Genomic DNA, 20,257 nt, shown 5'->3' on the forward strand with positions numbered 1-20,257 from the left:
GAGAACAAAAGAGTTTGGTTGGTTACATCACGGCTGCCCCAGCAGACAGAGCTCAGTGGTTTAAATACAGCATGTCCTATTCACGTCCCACTGCTCTGAGATTCAGCTAGTCTCCTCTTCAGCCTACTCATTTCTCACAGCCACCTAACAAACTCTGTCACATACACACACAAACATGCTCCATAGTCACAGACATGGATTAATGTCACAAGTGTGTCATACAAATGAGGCTTAATTAATGAGCCTTCCCTTTGTGCAATTAATCAGTTTCAACATCAATTAATTAGAGTTAGTAGAGATGAGGGGAGGGAGGCAATGACTAATGCCGTTGTCTCAGTTTCAGCCTGTGCTGTCTGATAATACTTCACCCATAATCTGTGATCCACTAACCACTTTATCAAATACCACATTTCCATTATTGCTGTTTTCATATATCTTGTCAGGATACTGTCAAGGCTGCACAGTTTTGTGATAGTAGTCGCCCTTACTAGCAGAATGATTATTTGCCTTCACATGCAGTCCTGGTAATGTGGTCTCTTTTTGCCATTATTATTTTTCATGGAATCCCTCCTGCCAAGACCAGTATACAGTAGCATGTGTTGTGTTTTTGATGCTGATGTGCTGGTGTCTCAAACAAGGAGGTCTGGAGAAAGTTTTCTTTAGCCTATTGCCATTCATTTTAATGTCTGTTGCTCAGCTAGTGCACAAAATCTGATATAAAATCTGTAATCTTTGTTTATGGATGCTCAGTTCTGGGTGCATTTTTTTTTTTTTGTTTCGTTTTGTTTTTTGTTTTGCTTTGTGTTTTATTTTGTTTTGCATTGTGTTTTGATTTGTTTTTGTTTTGTTTTGTTTAGCTTTTTGTTTTGTTTTGCTTTGTGTTTTGTTTTGCTTTTTGTTTTGCTTTGTTTTGATTTGTTTCATTTTGTTAAGCTTTGCATTGGTTTTTGTTTTTGTTTGTTTTGTTTGCTTATTTTTTTGTTTTGTTTAGCTAAGTATTGTTTATTTAGCTTTGCTTTGTGTTTTGTTTTGCTTTGATTTGTTGTTTTTGCTTTCTTTTGCTTTGTGTTTTGCTCTGCATTGTGTTTTGATTTGCTTTGTTTTTGTTTTGTTTAGCTTTGCTTTGTGTTTTGTTTTGCTTAGTTTATTGTTTTTCTTTCCTTTGCTTTGTTTAGCTTTGCTTTGTTTTTTGTTTTGCTTTGCATTGTTTTGCTTTGCTTTGTTTAGCTTTGCATTGTTTTGTTTTGGTTTTCTTTGTTTTTTTGTTTTGCTTTGCTTTGTTTTTTTTTGGTTTTGTCTTGTTTGCTTTGTTTTTTGTTTTGCTTTGCATTTTGTTTAGCTTTTCATTTTGTTTTGCTTGTCTTTGCTTTGCTTTTTTTGCTTTGTTGTTTTTTTTTGTTTGTTTTGCTTTGCATTGTGTTTTGTTTTGCTTTTTGTTGTTCTTTGCAATGCTGTTTGCATTGTTTTGTTTTTCTTTTGTTTTGCTTTTTGTTTTGTTTTCTGCAAAATGGTGTAGTTGCCTGCAGGGACCCTGCTAACCATCAAAACTTTGGTCCCCAGTAGGCTTCCTATCTTAACCAGCAATAAGAAATATTTTTTGTTGGTGATCAGCATGGCTCTACTGGTCCAGTATCCAGACCATCATTAAACCAGAGTGGAAACTCACGGTTTTCAGCAGGGGTCATCACAGTTCAATAACACTTTATAAATAAACTCATGAATAAAAATCTTCAACTCTTTCACAGGCAAATCACGATTGAAGAAGGCGAGCAGCGGGCCAAGGAGCTGAGTGTGATGTTTATCGAGACCAGTGCCAAGACAGGCTACAACGTCAAACAGGTGAGTTTCACCTCAACACCTCACTCTGTCAGTGGAAAGAGCGGCCACAGCATGTGGGTGTGAGAAATGCTATGCGTTCATTCTGATTTCTCTTCTGAGGTGCAGTTGAAAGCATGATTCAGGATGACTAAGCGCAGAGGTGGGAGAGATCAGATGTGACGCGGAGCACTGCTGTGTTTTCTCTGTCTCTGAGAGCCGGAAATGCGTACAGCACACAGTGTGTGTCGTGTGGGCTAAATTGAGTATGTTTGTGTATGTTAGCATCAGCTCCGTCTGACTGGATCACAGACTGCGCCAGTCATTCTGTCGTCCTGTTTCTCTTCTGTTCTGTTTCACTTATTGTGCTTCTTTATTGATAGAGACGTGATGTTATAAAATACTCAACAGTGCTTCAAGGTCATATTAAAAAAAGTTTGATTTTATGAGCTTTCTGATTTAAAAAATCTTTAAAATACTGTTACAGTTCACTGTATTAAAGAAATAGTAATTTGTGCAGTCTTCAAATCGGAATTTAGAGTCATTTTACAATTACAAACTTGGACAAAACACATGAGGCTTATTCTAGTATTGTCATTCTTCAAAAGTAAGAAGCTGTATTATTGTACATTGTTCCATCAGCTCTACTGGACACTAAGCCTTTATTCTTCTCAAAGCCATGTATCACTGTTTCACAGGAGCTCAGCACTGACAGTACGACACTAAAATACACTAAATCTCTAACACAACGTATTATTGTCACCAGACGTGGAGCAGACTTGCTCCAGTCTCTATTACAAATTGAGACAATTTCCAAGCCTTTACATTGTTACACATGTATGTGTGTGTGTGGTTGCAGACGTTTGTTTCTGTGTTGTCTGGAGCAGGGAACTGCATTCATCTGAGATTACGATCAATACTTAAATTTTCTTATTTATTTCTCCAATAACAGCAACATTAGTTAAACTGATTACCTCACAGAGGTAATTGCAAAATAATGACTCAAATATTGATTGAAGAATTGCAGGGTGTCAGATCCTTTCCAGAATGAAATTGAACTTGTGTAAATAACACAATGCACGACAAGTTTTGATGATAATAATAATAATAGAGTCATTTGTTGCATAGCAGTGTTTCATTGCTATAATTTGTAAAAATATGAAGTTTCATTAGAGATGCATAGCAAGAACATTGTTTATTTTCAGTTTTGAAAAGGTCCGTACTTCAGTAAAGTATAATGAAGTGATTCATTTTCTTCTCAGTCTTAATTTGAAAATAAATGAAGTGCCTCCTTTACGTGTGTGTGTGGAGCTACTTAACCGTAAGACAAATTTGCACCCATAAGTGAGCTAAATTTAACAAACCTCCCAAAACATTATTTCGGGGACTCCATAATTTTTAAAAACAGCACAAAATAATAAGTAAATAAAGTTTTATTTTCATTTTCCTGTTAGGGTTAGGTTATAGGAATTTATACCAAGCTACACTATCAGTCAAAAGTTTTTGAACACTAAGATCTTTAATGTTTTTTTTTTTTTTTTTAAAGAAGACTCTTCTGCTTACCAAGCCTGCATTTATTTGATCTAAAGTACAGCAAACAGTAAAATTTTGAAATATTTTTACTATTTAAAATACAGGTGCATCTCAATAAATTAGAATGTTGTGTAAAAGTTTGTTTATTTATTTCAGTAATTCAACTCAAATTGTGAAACTTGTGTATTAAATAAATTCAGTGCACACAGGCTGAAGTAGTTTAAGTCTTTGGTTCTTTTAATTGTGGTGATTTTGGCTCACATTTAACAAAAACCCACCAATTCACTCAACAATCTCAACAAATTAGAATATGGTGACATGCGAATCAGCTAATTAATTCGAAACACCTAAAAGGTTTCCTGAGCCTTCAAAATGGTCTCTCAGTTTGGTTCACTAGGCTACACATTCATGGCGAAGACTGCTGATCTGACAGTTGTCCAGAAGACAATCATTGACACCCTTCACAAGGAGGGTAAGCCACAAACATTCATTGCCAAAGAAGCTGGCTGTTCACAGAGTGCTGTATCCAAGCATGTTAACAGAAAGCCACTGTCAAAGAAACCTGGGATCCATACCACCTCAGCAGCACCGAATTGAGGCAGTAATTAAAGCAAAAGGAGCCCCTACCAAGTATTGAGTACATATACAGTAAATGAACATACTTTCCAGAAGGCCAACAATTCACTAAAATGTTTTTTTTATTGGTCTTATAAAGTATTCTAATTTGTTGAGATAGTGAATTGGTGGGTTTTTGTTAAATGTGATCCAAAATCATCACAATTAAAAGAACCAAAGACTTAAACTACTTCAGTCTGTGTGCATTGACTTTATTTAATACACAAGTTTCACAATTTGAGATGAATTACTGAAATAAATGAACTTCTCCATGACATTCTAATTTATTGAGATGCACCTGTACATATTTTCTATTTGAATATATGTATTTTAAAATGTATTTTATTCCTGTGATTTCAAAGCTGGATTTTTAACATCATTACTCCAGTCCTCCCCTCCCATAGTGTATAATGTTACAAAACTTTGTATTTCAGAGAAATGCTAATCTTTGGATCTTTCTATTCATCAAAGAATCCTGAAAAAAATTTACTCAGCTGTTTTAAATATTGATAATAATATTTAAAAATGTTTCTTGAACAGCAAATCAGAATATTACAATGATTTCTGAAGGATCATGTGACACTGAAGACTGGAGTAATGATGCTGAAAATGTAGCTTTGATCACATGAATAAAATAAATTTTAAAATAAATTCAAATAGAAAGCAGCTATTTTAAATAGTAAAAATATTTCTGCTTTTGCTGTACTTTTGATCAAATAAATGCAGGTTTGGTGAGCAGAAGAGAAAAAAAATTTTACAGTTCAAAAACTTTTGACTGGTAGGGTATAAAAACAATAGAATTTTATGGATTGTCCCCCATTTGAAACCCCAAGTAAACAAAAACATTGCATTGAAGAACAGAGAACTAAAAAGAAACAAATTGCAAAAGTTCTTGTAGATAAATATGTTAACTAGCACTTACACAGTTATGCTAACAGTTGATTTGTAAAATGACAAATGTGACACCGTATGGACGCATGTAGCCGTAAACCAACATTAAGTGCTCCATTTGTAACTGTGCCTGTCTGTGTTTTTCTTAATTGTAATGGTTTTGAGTTCTTTTGTTTTTGTCCCAGCTAGATTATGGCTCTCTTTGTCTTTCCTGTCAAAAACAATGACCTGAAGGTAGTTAACAAAATGAGTCTTTTTTTCCCTGACCCTCTCTGCTTAATGGCCCAGTGTGTCCCATTTCCCCGTGGCTCGTCCGTTGTGATTGATGGCATGAAATGAGAGGGGTGGTGTTGGCTACATAAGCTAACTGCCCTGTTTGATATGATTGGGAGTGAGTAGGACTATATATCATTGCGGTATAGCCTCATATAGCTTCTGGGAACAGCCCTTTATAGAAGATGGCTGTAATGGAGGTGTGTGGTGGGCCATTAATTGCCCTGCTAGAAGCGGTATGCCAGCAATGCATTGCAAGTTTCAGAAGGCAGAGCCAGACTAAGTGCTTTTTGCTGTCCCTTTATCATCTTCTACACAGAGTCCGCTTTAAAGGTCAGCAGGTGTTTTAGTCTGTGACATTTATGATTCTGAAAAGAAGTAGTTGCATGGGATCTTCATTTCTATTACTATATATAACAGAGCAGGTCTGCTTCAATGCACCAGAGAAAGCTCCAAATCGCTTTTTTACTGGTTTAAAAATGGTTCAGCTCATGTTTGCTGCCAGAAGGCTGCACAGTATGACATAAGGCTGTGGCTAGACTATTGTAAGTATTTTTGACTCCATGTAAAGTATACATATTGAATATTTATGATATGATTGCAGTGAATACATGTGAGCAACTGAACCTGCTACATGTCCAAGACTTTTTAAAATCCTTTGCAGAGCATTCAGTACCCACAACCTTTTTATGTGAAGTTTCTGGTTACTGTCACAGCTGAAGTCTCTAACAGCATTCTCTTTTCTCTCCTGCAGCTGTTTCGACGTGTGGCAGCTGCCCTTCCAGGAATGGAGAGCATGCAGGAGACAAGCAAAGAAGGCAGTATCCTTTCAGTGAGCTCAAAACAATTCAACAATTCAGATCGAACGTCTAAATGTAGCGTGCTATATAATCAGGTTACTCTGCTGCACTTCACATTTAATAATATATAAATAAGCAAGAACTGACTGGCTTTCAGTTCTCTTACATATGACCTCTTTTTGTCTTACGTACTCCCACAGGTCCATCAATACTCCAACTTCACTGTTATTTTATCTCAGTTAATACTGTAGGAGAAAAACATACTTTCACAGACACTTTCTTACCAAAGAGAATAATAAAGAGGCGTATTTGACAACATGTTACACGTGACAACGTGCTACACATTTCCTGACCTTCATGTCAAAATAGATTTGTACCTGGGAGTTTCAAGCATTGTAACTGATCATGGCACCATAAATAGAGGTAGAACCTAAAGTGAGGCTCATCATATTATAAGAACAGATGCTTTTCGTTCTGGTCCAGATGTACAATAAGATGCAAATAATTGCTGCCATTCTTGTCTTTACCAGTGATGGTAATAACGACTTTATGAATAACGGCGTTACTAACGGCATTACTTTTTTCAGTAACCAGTAATCAGATGAATAACTGTTTCCCCATTACAACGCCATTAGTGTTACTGACAATGAAACGGTTTTCATTCAAGTAGGCTTTTTCAGCCATATGACCGCAAAGCTGTGCATTGCGTTGTGTTCTTCTTCTGAGGTAAATTCTGGCTTATTCCTCCAGCGCATCTTCTTCCAGTAACGAAAAGTAGCCAAGGTGAATGTTCACATTTTTTTTACAGAGGTGATGTGGGTGTTTACCTACATGTCCGCATGTCTCACATACAGGTGCATCTCAGTAAATTAGAATGTCGTGGAAAAGTTTATTTCTTTCAGTAATTCAACTCAAATTGTGAAACTTGTGTATTAAACAAATTCATTGCACACAGACTGAAGTAGTTTAAGTCTTTGGTTCTTTTAATTGTGATGATTTTGGCTCACATTTAACAAAAACCCACCAATTCACTCATCTCAACAAATTGGAATATGGTGACATGCCAATCAGCTAATCAACTCAAAACACCTGCAAAGGTTTCCTGAGCCTTCAAAATGGTCTCTCAGTTTGGTTCACTAGGCTACACAATCATGGGGAAGACTGCTGATCTGACAGTTCAATTGACACCCTTCACAAGAAGGGTAAGCCACAAAACATTCATTGCCAAAGAAGCTGGCTGTTCACAGAGTGCTGTATCCAAGCATGTTAACAGAAAGTTGAGTGGAAGGAAAAAGTGTGGAGGAAAAAGATGCACAACCAACCGAGAGAACCACAGCCTTGAGAGGCTTGTCAAGCAAAATCAAATTTGGTGTGAACATCACAAGGAATGGACTGAGGCTGTGGTCAAGGCATCAAGAGCCACCACACGCAGACGTGTCAAGGAATTTGGCTACAGTTGTCGTTTTCCTCTTGTTAAGCCACTCCTGTACCACAGACAACGTCAGAGGTGTCTTACCTGGGCTAAGGAGAAGAAGAAATGGATGCAATGTCAATTTGGGGTGCAATGTCATCTGCTGGTGTTAAGAAGTTGAAAGTCACTGCACCTATTTACCAAGAAGTTCTAGAGCACTTCATGCTTCCTTCTGCTGACCAGCTTTTTAAAGATGCTGATTTCATTTTCCAGCAGGATTTGGCACCTGCGCACACTGCCAAAAGCGCCAAAAGTTGGTTAAATGACCATGGTGTTGGTGTGCTTGACTGGCCAGCAAACTCACCAGACCTGAACCCCATAGAGAATCGTCTATGTCAAGTGGAAAATGAGAAACAAGAGACCAAAAAAATGCAGATGAGCTGAAGGCCACTGTCAAAGAAACCTGGGCTTCCATACCACCTCAGCAGTGCCATAGACTGATCACCTCCATGCCACGCCGAATTGAGGCAGTAATTAAAGCAAAAGGAGCCCCCTGCCAAGTATTGAGTACATATACAGTAAATGAACATACTTTCCAGAAGGCCAACAATTCACTAAAAATGTTTTTTTTATTGGTCTTATGATGTATTCTAATTTGTTGAGATAGTGAATTGGTGGGTTTTTGTTAAATGTGAGCCAAAATCATCACAATTAAAAGAACCAAAGACTTAAACTACTTCAGTCTGTTTCACAATTTGAGTTGAATTACTGAAATAAATGAACTTTTCCATGACTTTCTAATTTATTGAGATGCACCTGTAGATGTTTAAAATTTGAGAAGCGGAGCCGCTCATGGGTGTAATTACATTAGAAATGATAAGGCGGGAAAAACTGGCACCCGCGTTGGTATCATACAGATTACTTTATCAGAGAATATTTGTTTTCAAGCTTTTTATACATATATTTCTCATGTCTATGAGGCAGATATTCGCTGAGATTCAGGTTGTTTTAGTTACGTGTCTTAGAAGGAAGGTAACAAAGACCGAGACGGCTGAGAGCGCACTCTGTTTATTTTCTTTACAAAAGCACATTTTGTTGTTTTTATGACTATACACAAATAAAAGTAGATTTTGCAGTTTAAATGATATAGCATGATATTTAGCCCCTGGAAGGTGTCTCTCACATTGTCCCACAGCAACATTAAAATTGTGTAGATTAGTGTACAATGTTTTATTCATTTACCATATTTAATATTGGGGGCATCCAAGTTACTTGACATGTTTGAACATTTTTGTTTAAAGTAACACAATTGTTACTTTCCCTGATAATGAGTTACTTTTATAGTGATATAACTCAGTTACTAATTCAGTTACTATTGGTGGTAGAAGTAACGAGTCACTATAACTAATTGCTTTTTTAAAGTAACGTGCCCAACATTGGTCTTTACTGTTCTATTGCTTTTTTAATGCTGTAATCAATCATAGAGATGTTCACCATAAGTAGAAGTGGCTCTCAGCTGCTTTTGCTTCAGGATCTAGATTTTCAGAATCTAGAATATTTTATTGAAGTAAACAAAAATATCCTAGAATCAAATTTATTCAAATGAATAATTTTAACATTCAGTATGTAATTTAACATTAATGCAAATATATACCAGGCAGAACACATTATGGCACAGTCCAAATGTTGCATGTGAACTAGGGCTGTCACAAACGATTATTTTGTAATCAAGCAATCGGTCGATTATTCTGATCAGTAATCACATTACTTATAGTGCATTACCCCCAACACTGGTGTGTAGTTACCTTATGTCAAACTTAAAAACAGACATTAAGCTTATAAAATGATACCTTAATTTTAGCTTTTTGTCAGCTGTTGTCAACACGAAAGGCAGCATTTTTTTTCTTATGTTTTTTGCCATAATTAACACAAATACTGTATGTTAACATGATGAGTGATTGACTGGAACTCACTTAAGTTGGAAGTTGCATCAAATATATTTATTTAAATGAATCATAGCGTTTTTGAATTCACAACAGCATTATGCTTTATTATGATTTTAAATGGGATTAATATATCATGCAGCCTTGGAAAAGTGTCTAATAATGTGTTTCATGGATTGTCATCCGTGGAATGCACCACTTCCAGTATTTTGCTTGTTACTTGACATAGGCAAAATTCAACTGAGGCTTTTTGAAAACGAGTACTCTAATTGAATCAAGGAATCATGACAGCTCTAATGTAAACCTATATATGCAGCAATTCAACATTCCTCTAATGTTAATATAAGGTTCCCCTTTGGGAACCAATTTCTAACATTCTAGGAATATTGGCTTACACAGTTTTGGTAATGATTTTTGAGGATCAGGTTGTCTCACACAACCCATTCAAGTTTGCCTCAGTCTAATATGGCTGCTTCTAGATTTATCTGTTGGATTTGCACCAAAATACCATAGTGTTTGACTGGATACACAACCTCTGACATCAAAAACGCAAAATACGTCTTGCCTTTCCTAAGAAATAGTTCAGGATTAGTTCACTTCCAGAATAAAAAGTAACCCCAATTTTTTTTTTTCGAAAATGGATAAACATTAATTTATGAACATCTTGGATGACATAGGGGTGAGTGAATTATCAGTAAGTTTTTACTATGGAAGTGAACTAATCCTTTAAAGGCATACCCATTTTTCCCTAAGTACAATTTTACAGTTATTTGCATTTAGTATTGTTTTTCCTTCCTGTCTATGATCCTATGTGAACAGAACTACCACATGTTTTTGGATCACAACCTGCTAGCTGAGAATCACTGATTTAGACACAATGCAATGTGCAAGAAGTTGATATGCATGAGGTTACAGTTCTGTGCTATTGCAAAAGTTTTCCATCATCCCTCAGGCTTTAGAGCTCTGGCTCATATCAGTCGAGTCAGACTCCAGATGCTGACACAAGGTCAGCCCATGTCATAAAACAGTTTATTGTCATTCGCTGTGTGTCACAGACCTTTGTAATTGCTCAATGATGGACAGCTTCTCTGTTCCACTTTACTTTTGTTAGAACTAATGCAACTCTCAAATATTAGGGTCTCAGCAGGATACAGCAGACTGTCATAAGTCATAAGCCTCTATAAGTATCCATCCTTGAGACTAAATATAAAAATATTAGGAAGTTTCAAAGTACTTAAAGTATGCAGTAGTTATTGTACAACAGCTGTTGATCAGCATGCAGCTGTACTATTCTGAGATCTGCATAGCACAGTTGTGTCGCTTGATGGCTAATATTACTTTTTTGTCCTTTTTGTTTGACAAAGTCTCATTTACAAAGGTGAGGTTTTGGTGGGTAATATACTTCTCGATTACTGATTCATGTCATTTCCAGCATGAAATTCAAAAATGGGCCTTGTTCCACTCTGAGGCTAATTTATTTTCCTCTCATTACGTTTTCTGCCACATTCAGTCACTTGTTATTAGTGGCAGTGGAAAGTCTATTGCTATGGTAACAAGAAACATTTCTCTCTTTATTATCTGTGTGAATATTTTTGCAGCAGAATAGGATACATTTCCAATTCAGTAAGTTTGAACGACACAAGGTGTCCTCTTTCTGTTTTTTTGTGCCTGAAACAGGTGCAGAGTGTCCTCTGCATGGGGTTTATGTTTGCACGTGTGCAGTCATACTACCAAAGAGCTATAGATATTACAGCACTGAGAATCCATACACACATAAGAGAGGCATCAAATTGGGGTCCACTGGTGTTTAGTAGAGGTACTTTAGGTAATTTCATAATAAATACAGTTAAGTCTATAAATATAATTTGAAGATAATGTTATAGCTTGAAATGCAATCTGATCATGTGCCCTGATGCTGATGAGACAATTTTAAAATACAGAATCCAAACCACTCGTTCCCAATGGGTTGGCTACAGGTATAACTTTGTTTAGAGGCACGATAAAATTAAGTTGAAATTGATCCAGTGTAATATGATGTATCCCTATTCCATTTTGAAAATACACTGTTGTGGAACATGGTTTTTAGTAGATCTAAACTTTATCATTAGGTTGTCCGGTCATTAAAAAAAAAAAAAAAATAGCTTGACCACTGACCGTTGCTTACTGTCAGTACAACAAATTTAAAAGTTGTTCTAGTTCTAGTTTTAACACATTTTCCTGCTTTCAGTCAGATAAGACTACTCATTATTCTTTAGAAGCACTTGTACCTTTGAGTTACAAACTTCACAACTGTTCAAGATTTTTGAAGCAAATTTAAAGGGATAGTTCACCCAAAAATGAAAATTCTGTCAATAATTACTCACCCTCATGTCGCTCCAAACCGGTAAGACCTTTGTTTATCTTTAGAACACAAATTAAGATATTTCGGATGAAATGTGAGAGCTTTCTGACCCTGAATAGACAGCAGTGCAACTCCCAAAAACAAAAATAACTTATTCAACAATTTCTTCTCTTCCGTGTCAGTCTTCAATGCTATTACATTATTCATTTCAGGGTATGTACAACTTTTTGAGAGAGAAATTCAAGCACTTTTCAATGACTTTCAAGCATTTCACACAACTATTTCCACAACTTTAAAGCAATTTGAATGCTATTTGTAATGGGATGACCAAAATATACTTGAGGTAAACAAACACTTATGTAAAATTTTAAAAACACATTAAATCAAAATAATAACCAATAGATGGCTGCAGAGGAGCACGTATTGGCTTATAAGTAATTTATTTTTACTTCATATTTTGAAATTATAAAATCACTACTATAAAATATAATAAGTCATAAAATATATAAGTCATCAACAAATTAGATTTTGTCAGAGTATTACACTTTTTTTGTGTATGAAGTAAGAAAAGTAAGAAAAGACCTTGAAAAACAAACTTTTCCATTTTGCGACTAAATCACACATAATCACTGAAGTTGTTGGTCAGTTCCATATAATACTATAGAAGAATAATTATACATTTAATAAGAGTAGAATATTTATTCTATATAAAAATTTTGATTTTATATGTTACTGTATTTTGTATGTGTCCCATTTCAAGCTTAGTGCTTTACTGTCAAATTTATACATAATAAACAAGAAATGAACATGTAATATTATTAGTAACTGCACTTATTAATGCAAAACAATAGTTGTATGATTAAATGATCTATATATTAATACTCCCAAACACAACCCTCCAGCGCTACCAAATCTGCTCCTGGCGCCACTATCTGTAGAACTTAGTGGTGCTGGTGCCATCAGTGTTGCCAGGTCCACGGTTTTCCCGCGGAATTGGGCTACCTTCAAACTGTCGCCGTGAGTTGTTTTCAGTCCGTGGGTTGACGCAGCTCCAATAGCGTAATATTTAGCACCTGGAATGCTAATTTTACCAAAAAAAATCCCAACACAAAATGTGTTTTTACCGGAGGACCCCCTTCGAAATGTGATAGGGCCAGTTTTGAGTAGCAATTGGGCGGGTTTAGTTGTGAAGAACTGGCAACCCTGGGTGCCACAGCTCTCAAATGTAAGTCTGGAGCCCTGTCTTACTACCTTTCTGGGCCTTGAGCGTGGTAGGTGCGTTGCTGTCTATGCAGAGTCAGAAAGCTCTCAGATTTCATCAAAAATATCTTTATTTGCGTTCCGAAGATGAACGAAAGTCTTACGGGTTTGGAACGACATGAGAGTGAGTAATTAATGACAGAATTTTCATTTTTGGCCGAACTATTCCTTTAATGTGTCACAATATCAGTATGAAGCCTTTTACCATGAATATTAATTAAGTGACGTTTTGATCTTATTGACTGAAAGGTTTTGGGGTGTGTGTCAATTAATTAATTAATGAAGTAGCGAAACCTACTGTGGGTAAAATTATGAATATTTATAACGCTCTCCAGAGGTTACAGAGCAACGTCTGTGTGACCCAATTAATATTCATACAGTATAGGCTATCTTTATTGCGCTTTAGGGAAATACAGTAGAGCCTAGCTTGAACAGCGAACGCATTTTGAACACATGGACTGGTGTCAGGGGGAGAAAAAACTTGATTAGGTGACAAAAGTAGAATATCGAACATGCATCTCTCTAGTTTGTGGAAAAGACAACCAGCCAAGGTTATGATCTGACGTGCTTCCAGATTTGGGTTTATATTATACAAGTATATGAATGAGGTATAATGTGACAGATTTAGTGAAATTAATTAAACAAATCATTTTACCCGGACGCCATTAACCAAACTACACACGCACTCATCACACCACTCACTTCGACATTTGTTCATGAATGCAAACATGAGCACATTACATTTCTGAGAGTCGGAGCAGCCAGGAGCAGCTGGTGACTGAACAAGCGTAAAAGCCCCACTAAACCCACTCACCTCTGAGGGACACCAGTTTACATTCATTTAAATCAGATTATTTTATGTTGGCATGGAAAGCGACACTTGGCTACGTTATTTTGCTTCTCGGTTAATGACCACTAGATGGCACACGTTCTCTTTTGCTGACAGACTTTACCACACAATAAATAAAACGCATAAAATGTGAAAAATGTAAGTGAAGTCAAAATATTCAGCTCTTGTTTGTTAATATAGGCAAAATAATGTTTTCTTTGTTATGTTATGCTTTGTATAAAGCCTTTTGTAGATATAAAAACTGCCATAATCAATACTGCAGCATGTATGACTGCAATTACACCTAACGTCGGAAGAGGTCAGTGCTAAGACACACTTTTGAAGTTATACAGACATAACGTTACGAAATGTTATTCCCTCTTTGCTTACAGTTGGATTCTCTTCACCTTTTATGTTTGCATTCATTGTTTGATGTAAACTCTTGCTGTGTTGAAGTTTTTCTTCCTTAACAGCATTTTCCAGTGATTGACATTAAATTGGACAAACCACAGGAGCCTCCAACTACTGAGGGCGGATGTTCCTGTTAATAACTCACATCTAATTTCCAGCATCATCTACACCACATGCTTGTTGTGTTGCTTCCTCTTGGTTAGCTTCCAGTTGTGTTTTCAGATTGGATATTTGGCCTTCCCATCTGACTTTTAGTAACTGGTTGGAATCAGTGTTACATCAGTTTCAACTGTAAAATAGTATACTTTAGTAACAAAATTGCCAAAAATCCTAAAAATTCGAAAAGTAAAGGGCAAAAATCAACAAAAATGTAGACTATGTCCAACATATATACTTTTTGAAAATGTAGAGAGGTAGATTTCTTTCTTTGTTTTGTATTTTTGTATACAAGGATGAGCACTAAAACAGACAAAGTTCTATGATTTTGCCATAAAAAGCAGGATTTCGAATGCAAGAGGGCAGTTCAGACAACAAACAACCCACAAAATACGGCAAACATGCATGTTAGCCATTTTTAAAAGTATCATCTCAATCCAGCTGCGTACTGTGCACAAGATTATGTGAATGCATATGTTCTCAATGCACTTCATGAAGTCAGCTTTTTTTATTTTTAGCCTTTTTTTCTGTGACAGAACTTGAAATTTTAAGTTCAGGCTAGGTCTTTGTTAAGCGAGCTTGTGTAAATGTGTCATTTCAGATCCCTTTCCACATTACGTGATTTTTTTTAAAAAAATCTGTTCGTGTACAGTTCATGTCTTAAGTACACAGTTTGAATGTTTACAGCATATTTTTCTTTCGAATTTCCTGTTCACGAAGAAAGCAAACAGCTTGTGCAAACAACCTGATAACAAGAAAGGATTCTCTTTCTTCGGTGGAATGTTTCTTATTCTTTAACCTAGTTCGGGCTACGAATTAATAGGAATGGGACAGAGGAGCAAATCACGCATCTAAACTTTTTCATTCATATATAATTGACTGGAATCATTCGTTTGCACGCTAGCATTTTCCACACTGATTCATCAAACTGTCCAAATCTATTGTAATATATCAGCTGCCGTTTTCAAACAGGCTTTAATATCCGAAATGCAAAGATGGGACATTCCTCCAAAAGTAACTATAGTTCACTTTTAAGAATTTAGCATTATGCAGCATTATAGTGTTTGCCTTGTGTAGGAACCCACTCATGTCTACAGCTGCTCTTTGGGCCAGTAAATTGTAGTGCACTGACCAGGGGGACACACATTGTGTAGTATATCAGTTTCTTTGAAATGTATTTCATGTGAATCCTTAATGCACTTTTTCAAGAAAGGAAGATGTAAATGTTTCAAAATTGCTGTCAAACGTCTGTCCTTGAAACCACTTTAGAGTTTAAACTGTAGCGTACATTTCTGTGAAAATCTCTCGAGGCTTACTGTACAGATAAACTATTTGTAAAGTTGCTTCACATAACGCCAGATACGAGTCAGGACTAGTTAGTTGTGACATTGAAGAAGGAGTAGAAGTAGGAGCACATGACGTTAGCGCCCGAAGCCAAGCGAAATGTTAAAATGCCACTTCTTTCCTACTAAATCCTTCAGCATTTAGTTGGAATGGAAGGAGAACTACACTGTAACTGATAGACTCATATCCAGCACAGTAAATCCCCATATGCTTTCTACTTTTGAATAGTTTGGAAACGTAAAGGGAATATCCAGATTTGTGCCAATGCTTTCGCACACCACAGAGAGGTTCAGAAAGATGTCACTTAACGTAAGCTGGATGGGGGTATTTATTGGTTTTGTTTACATTTTGTTTTCTTCACTTTATTATCTTCTGAAATGAGGTTCTCGTTTAAATTCAGTGGGGTGCAGATACGCGCCGTGTGTGAAATCATCATATCATCAGTGTACCTGTTCTACCGGTAGTCATTGTGATCGACACAACGCTACATCAGCCTTGGGTGAATGTCTGTGCGTGAGTTGAGTTATGCTTTTAAGGGTGCAACCATTCCCTGTGTATATGTTTTAGCTCAGTGGAGCCAGCCTGATTGATTCAGAGCTAGCTTTACCATTCACACTGTATAGAACTCTAGCATGTTGGTCCAAATCAGTAAAATCAATAAAAGTGTCTTATTACCAAAAAAATGACATGGGCATTCTTATTTTTCAAATTATTTTCTCATGTATGGTCAACATTTGGAATAAGAATGGATATTTAGGGGTTTAAGCACGTAGCTTTAAAAAACCCTTTTGTAACTGTAATGGCATAGGATCTGCATTCTCCAGCTGGCAGACCAACTGTAAGATGTAGAGACTTGAAACTTGGAAGGGGTGGTTTTAGTCATGCTAGAAGGGTTTCCATTCAAAGTTGCGAATTTAACTTATGCGGAAAATCGCATAAAACATTTGCGAACAAGCGCTGTTTCCATCCAACGAGTCAAAGAGAACAAAATAGTCACTTCCTGATTAACTGGTACTAAATCAAGAGTAAGAGAAGCCACTGAATATGATAACTTTCATATCTAATACATTACTTGTGCCTTAGAGCGAACAGACAAAACAGAGTAAATCCGGTCATTGCTTTCGGAAGTGGAAGCCTTCTATTTCTATTTAAGACTATTTAAGTCTATTTCTGTTTAAGACAGTTCTGGAAGGCAATTTTACAGAAATACTGTGATGACATACTTTGATCGGGCATTTCAGAATGACCATAACAATATTTCAGATGCTGTGGAACGAGATCGGTCAGCTGGTTAGTCAGGTTTTTCCGTTCCATAGCGCAAAGTGACTTTTTTTGATGTGCATAGAGGAATTTATTCAGCAAATGCATTTCCATCTTCCATTTTTTGCATTAAGCCTTTTTCACCACTTCAAGTGAGCGTAAAAACTTTTTTTGCGAATTAAGGAATTTTTATTAAAAATTTGGCATTTCCATCCCTCGTTTCTGATGCGATAATTCAAAATGCACATTAAAACAAAGTGATGGAAACATAGCTACTGTCAACAACGTCAACAAGGCTCTCCCCTATCGGACAGATTGGAAAGTATGAAATCGCTCATAATAACTCCAGAACTGTTAGTCGTAGCCTCAAACGTCTTGTCTCAAGTATGTTTACACTAGTGCGTTTTCATTTTAAAATGCAGTTTTAAAATGAAAACGACCTACATCTACACTGGCGTTTTCACTAGGTCTCAGAAACGATTTCGCTCCACACTACACAAACGAAAATGCATGTCACATGACCATTAATAATGAGCATGATGTTGTTGTTCGTCAAGAAAATGCAGAACAAATTTCCGTTTGTTTTTAAAAGTTTCCCTTTGGTCTGTTTACACTCCAGAGTTTTCAAACTAAAACAGGGTCTGCAGCGTTTTCGAAAGTCTCCATTTTCAAGGGTCGAAAACACCAGTTAAGTAGACAACAGGTGTAACTGTAGCTATGTAAACATAGCTTTATATGGTTGGAAAGTTTGGATCATGACGGACAAAACTCATGCATCAGATTTGATAAACTGCTAAAATTTTTAGGTATTTTAGATTTTTGCGTATTTTCACCTGATTGGAACCAAAATAGTGCAGAAAGATTCTCTGGAGAGTGAATATCAGTAATTATCAAAAATAAATAAATAAATAGTTTAATTTTCGACTCACCGTCGCAACGGGATGCCAAAATGTTCATAAGGGGCGGAGCCACTTCTATTAAAACGCCTACTCTTGAACAAAAAAAGATTCCAAACTTTTTCCAAACTAGGAAAACTTGTGTAGGAGCTCAATCTGAGGTCACAGTAGACATTTTTTTGTCCAGTTGACTTGAAAACTGGTATGATGTGTCTTTGCCCAGTGTGCAACAAAACGACATTAGCGTTTCTCAAAAAAAGTCTGTCATTAGTAGGGATGTTACGAGATCCGATGTGTCTTGCGAGATCTCCTGACAATATCCTCGCAAAACATTTTGCAGTGTTTACATTAGAGCTGCACGATTAATCCTTAAAATATCGAGATCTCAGTTGACGCGATCTTATTACTAAATGACAACGATTTAGCTATGTCGGACTGTTTCACATTGCGAGTGTCAGTGGAGCGTGAGAAACACGTTTTGTCGCTGCCCATGTTAATGAATTGAGGGTCGGGGTGAATGTGAACGCAGAAAGAGCAACACAAACAGTGTTTTTAACCACATTATAATCATTATTTCTGTGTTACAGACATTTAAATAATAAAAGTACTGGGATAAAAGTTTATAGTTTGGGTATAAACACTTATTGTCTACAGTAGCGATCAAAACGAAAGTATCTTAACACTTGTGTGTATTGTAACGCTTATCCTCTTCCGCCAGGACAACTGCCCGTTTAAAAAAAGTATTTTGAATCATTAATTCATTAAGTCATTAAATCATTAATTCCCCATATGCAAGGAGCGTTCTTTAGAACTTCCACATAATGATAAGCCAGCTCATAAATTTCCAGTGTAGCTCATTATATATGTGCTATATATAGGTGGAGACTCTTGAGACTACTGTCCTGCCTCGTTCTTATCAGAAACATTTATATGCTGACAGCTAAAAGCTGTCATAACTGTTTAATCTAACGTTTGCAGCGTTAGCTAGAAATGTTTCTCTTCAACGACATCTTAATAGTATTATTGATAATCAATAACTTGCCTTCATATTCATGAACACATTTTAACATCTTATAATATTTTAAAGCCTTGATTATTTTTCAACTCTACAGCTGTGCAGTAAAATTCACTTCAAAGATTCACTTTTCATTCATAAAGACAACATGGAAAAAATGCTTTTTCACGGAAAACAACGGAAAACAAAATATAGCTGCAAGCAGCAATGACGGGCCCTCGCCGTCAGCGGATCCGCAACCCTGTGACATGCATTGACAGTAACCCTGTGGCAGTTTGGATTGAAGGGTTACAGCAATGAAAGAGTTAAAAGCATGTTTTTTACTGCTACTTTAATAAATCACCACGTCAAAACCGTTCAAGATATCCCAAATCCAGTTGCAATTTAACATCTTCAGTATGTTGGCATCATGTTGACAAAGATTGGTGTAAATTCGATGTTTTTGTAGTAGTAGTAGTATTCATTAATTCACAGCTATATTTTTCCAAAAAATAGGAGACTTCCTGTTGGTCACAGCTAATGGGTGTGAATTAGAAAGTTGTCCGGCTTGATGAGAACAATATACGTACCGAGTTTGGTGTCTGTAGCTAAAACTAACCCCTCCACTTTTGACAAAAGGTGGCGCTATAGAGCACCTCCTCCACGCCCATTTATGAGCTTTTGCCAGTGTCTAACTATCATTAATACTGATGTGTGTGTTGAGTTTCATGAAAATCTAAGCTTATTAAGTGCCCCAAAAACACAGGAAACAAATGTTTGACACATTGCCATGGCAACAGCATTTAATGTATCCACGATGCCTTTACAGAACGGCCGTGTTTTGACATTATTCTAATAAAGTTTGAAGGAAATCAAGTAAAATTAAGAAGCTGATTTAAAAGCATTTTGAAAACAACACACTTCCTGCTGCCAGTCGGTGGCGCTGTAACTTTGACTCCTAATAGTCACATCTATGTGATCAGCATCATACGACGAACAAATTGTAGCATCCCCAATGTCTTGACGTCATGCTGACTGAGTTTGGTGGCCGTTGGAATAAAGCCCTCTGAGGAGTATCCCAAATTCAACAGCGTTTTTCAGAAAACCTTGAATATCTGACTTCCTATTGGGCGAAGTACGGACTGTCAGCACTAAAGTTGTTCGGCCCGATGGGGACTATATGTGTATGAATTTTGGTAACTGTAGGTCAACCAGTGTGTGCTACAGAGCCCTAAAACAAGGAAGTAATCCGTGCGTATGGTCAATTCAGGAGATTTCAATAGTCAAACATGTCTTAATGAAGAGAGACACTGACTCCTTCATTGAATGTTTTTGTTTGTTTGTTTGTTTAAATTAATGTTTTTAAAAGACTTAAGCAATGAACAGTTTGTCAGAACCAGTAGTAAATTACATTATTTTGTTCAGTTTTCTAATCTTTTTTCTCCAGAATCGTGAGCGAATCATGGTCTCCAATTTATTAAAAAC

At 36.4% G+C, this 20,257-nt stretch overlaps 1 protein-coding gene across 1 annotated transcript in view; it reads left to right on the top strand.

The window, feature by feature from the left end:
* Positions 1-16,214, top strand: part of rab6ba (RAB6B, member RAS oncogene family a) — a 104,477-nt gene extending 88,263 nt beyond the window's left edge. The window contains exons 6-8 of the mRNA XM_051111742.1: positions 1,746-1,839; positions 5,882-5,948; positions 14,195-16,214. Of these exons, the coding sequence (XP_050967699.1) occupies positions 1,746-1,839; positions 5,882-5,948; positions 14,195-14,259 (226 nt within the window). The 3' untranslated portion in view covers positions 14,260-16,214. The remainder of the gene's footprint in view (positions 1-1,745; positions 1,840-5,881; positions 5,949-14,194) is intronic.
* The last annotated feature ends 4,043 nt before the right edge of the window (positions 16,215-20,257 follow it).

The sequence above is a fragment of the Labeo rohita genome, chromosome 6 (genome assembly GCF_022985175.1).
Source record: "Labeo rohita strain BAU-BD-2019 chromosome 6, IGBB_LRoh.1.0, whole genome shotgun sequence".
NCBI classification, from domain to species: Eukaryota; Metazoa; Chordata; class Actinopteri; order Cypriniformes; family Cyprinidae; genus Labeo; species Labeo rohita.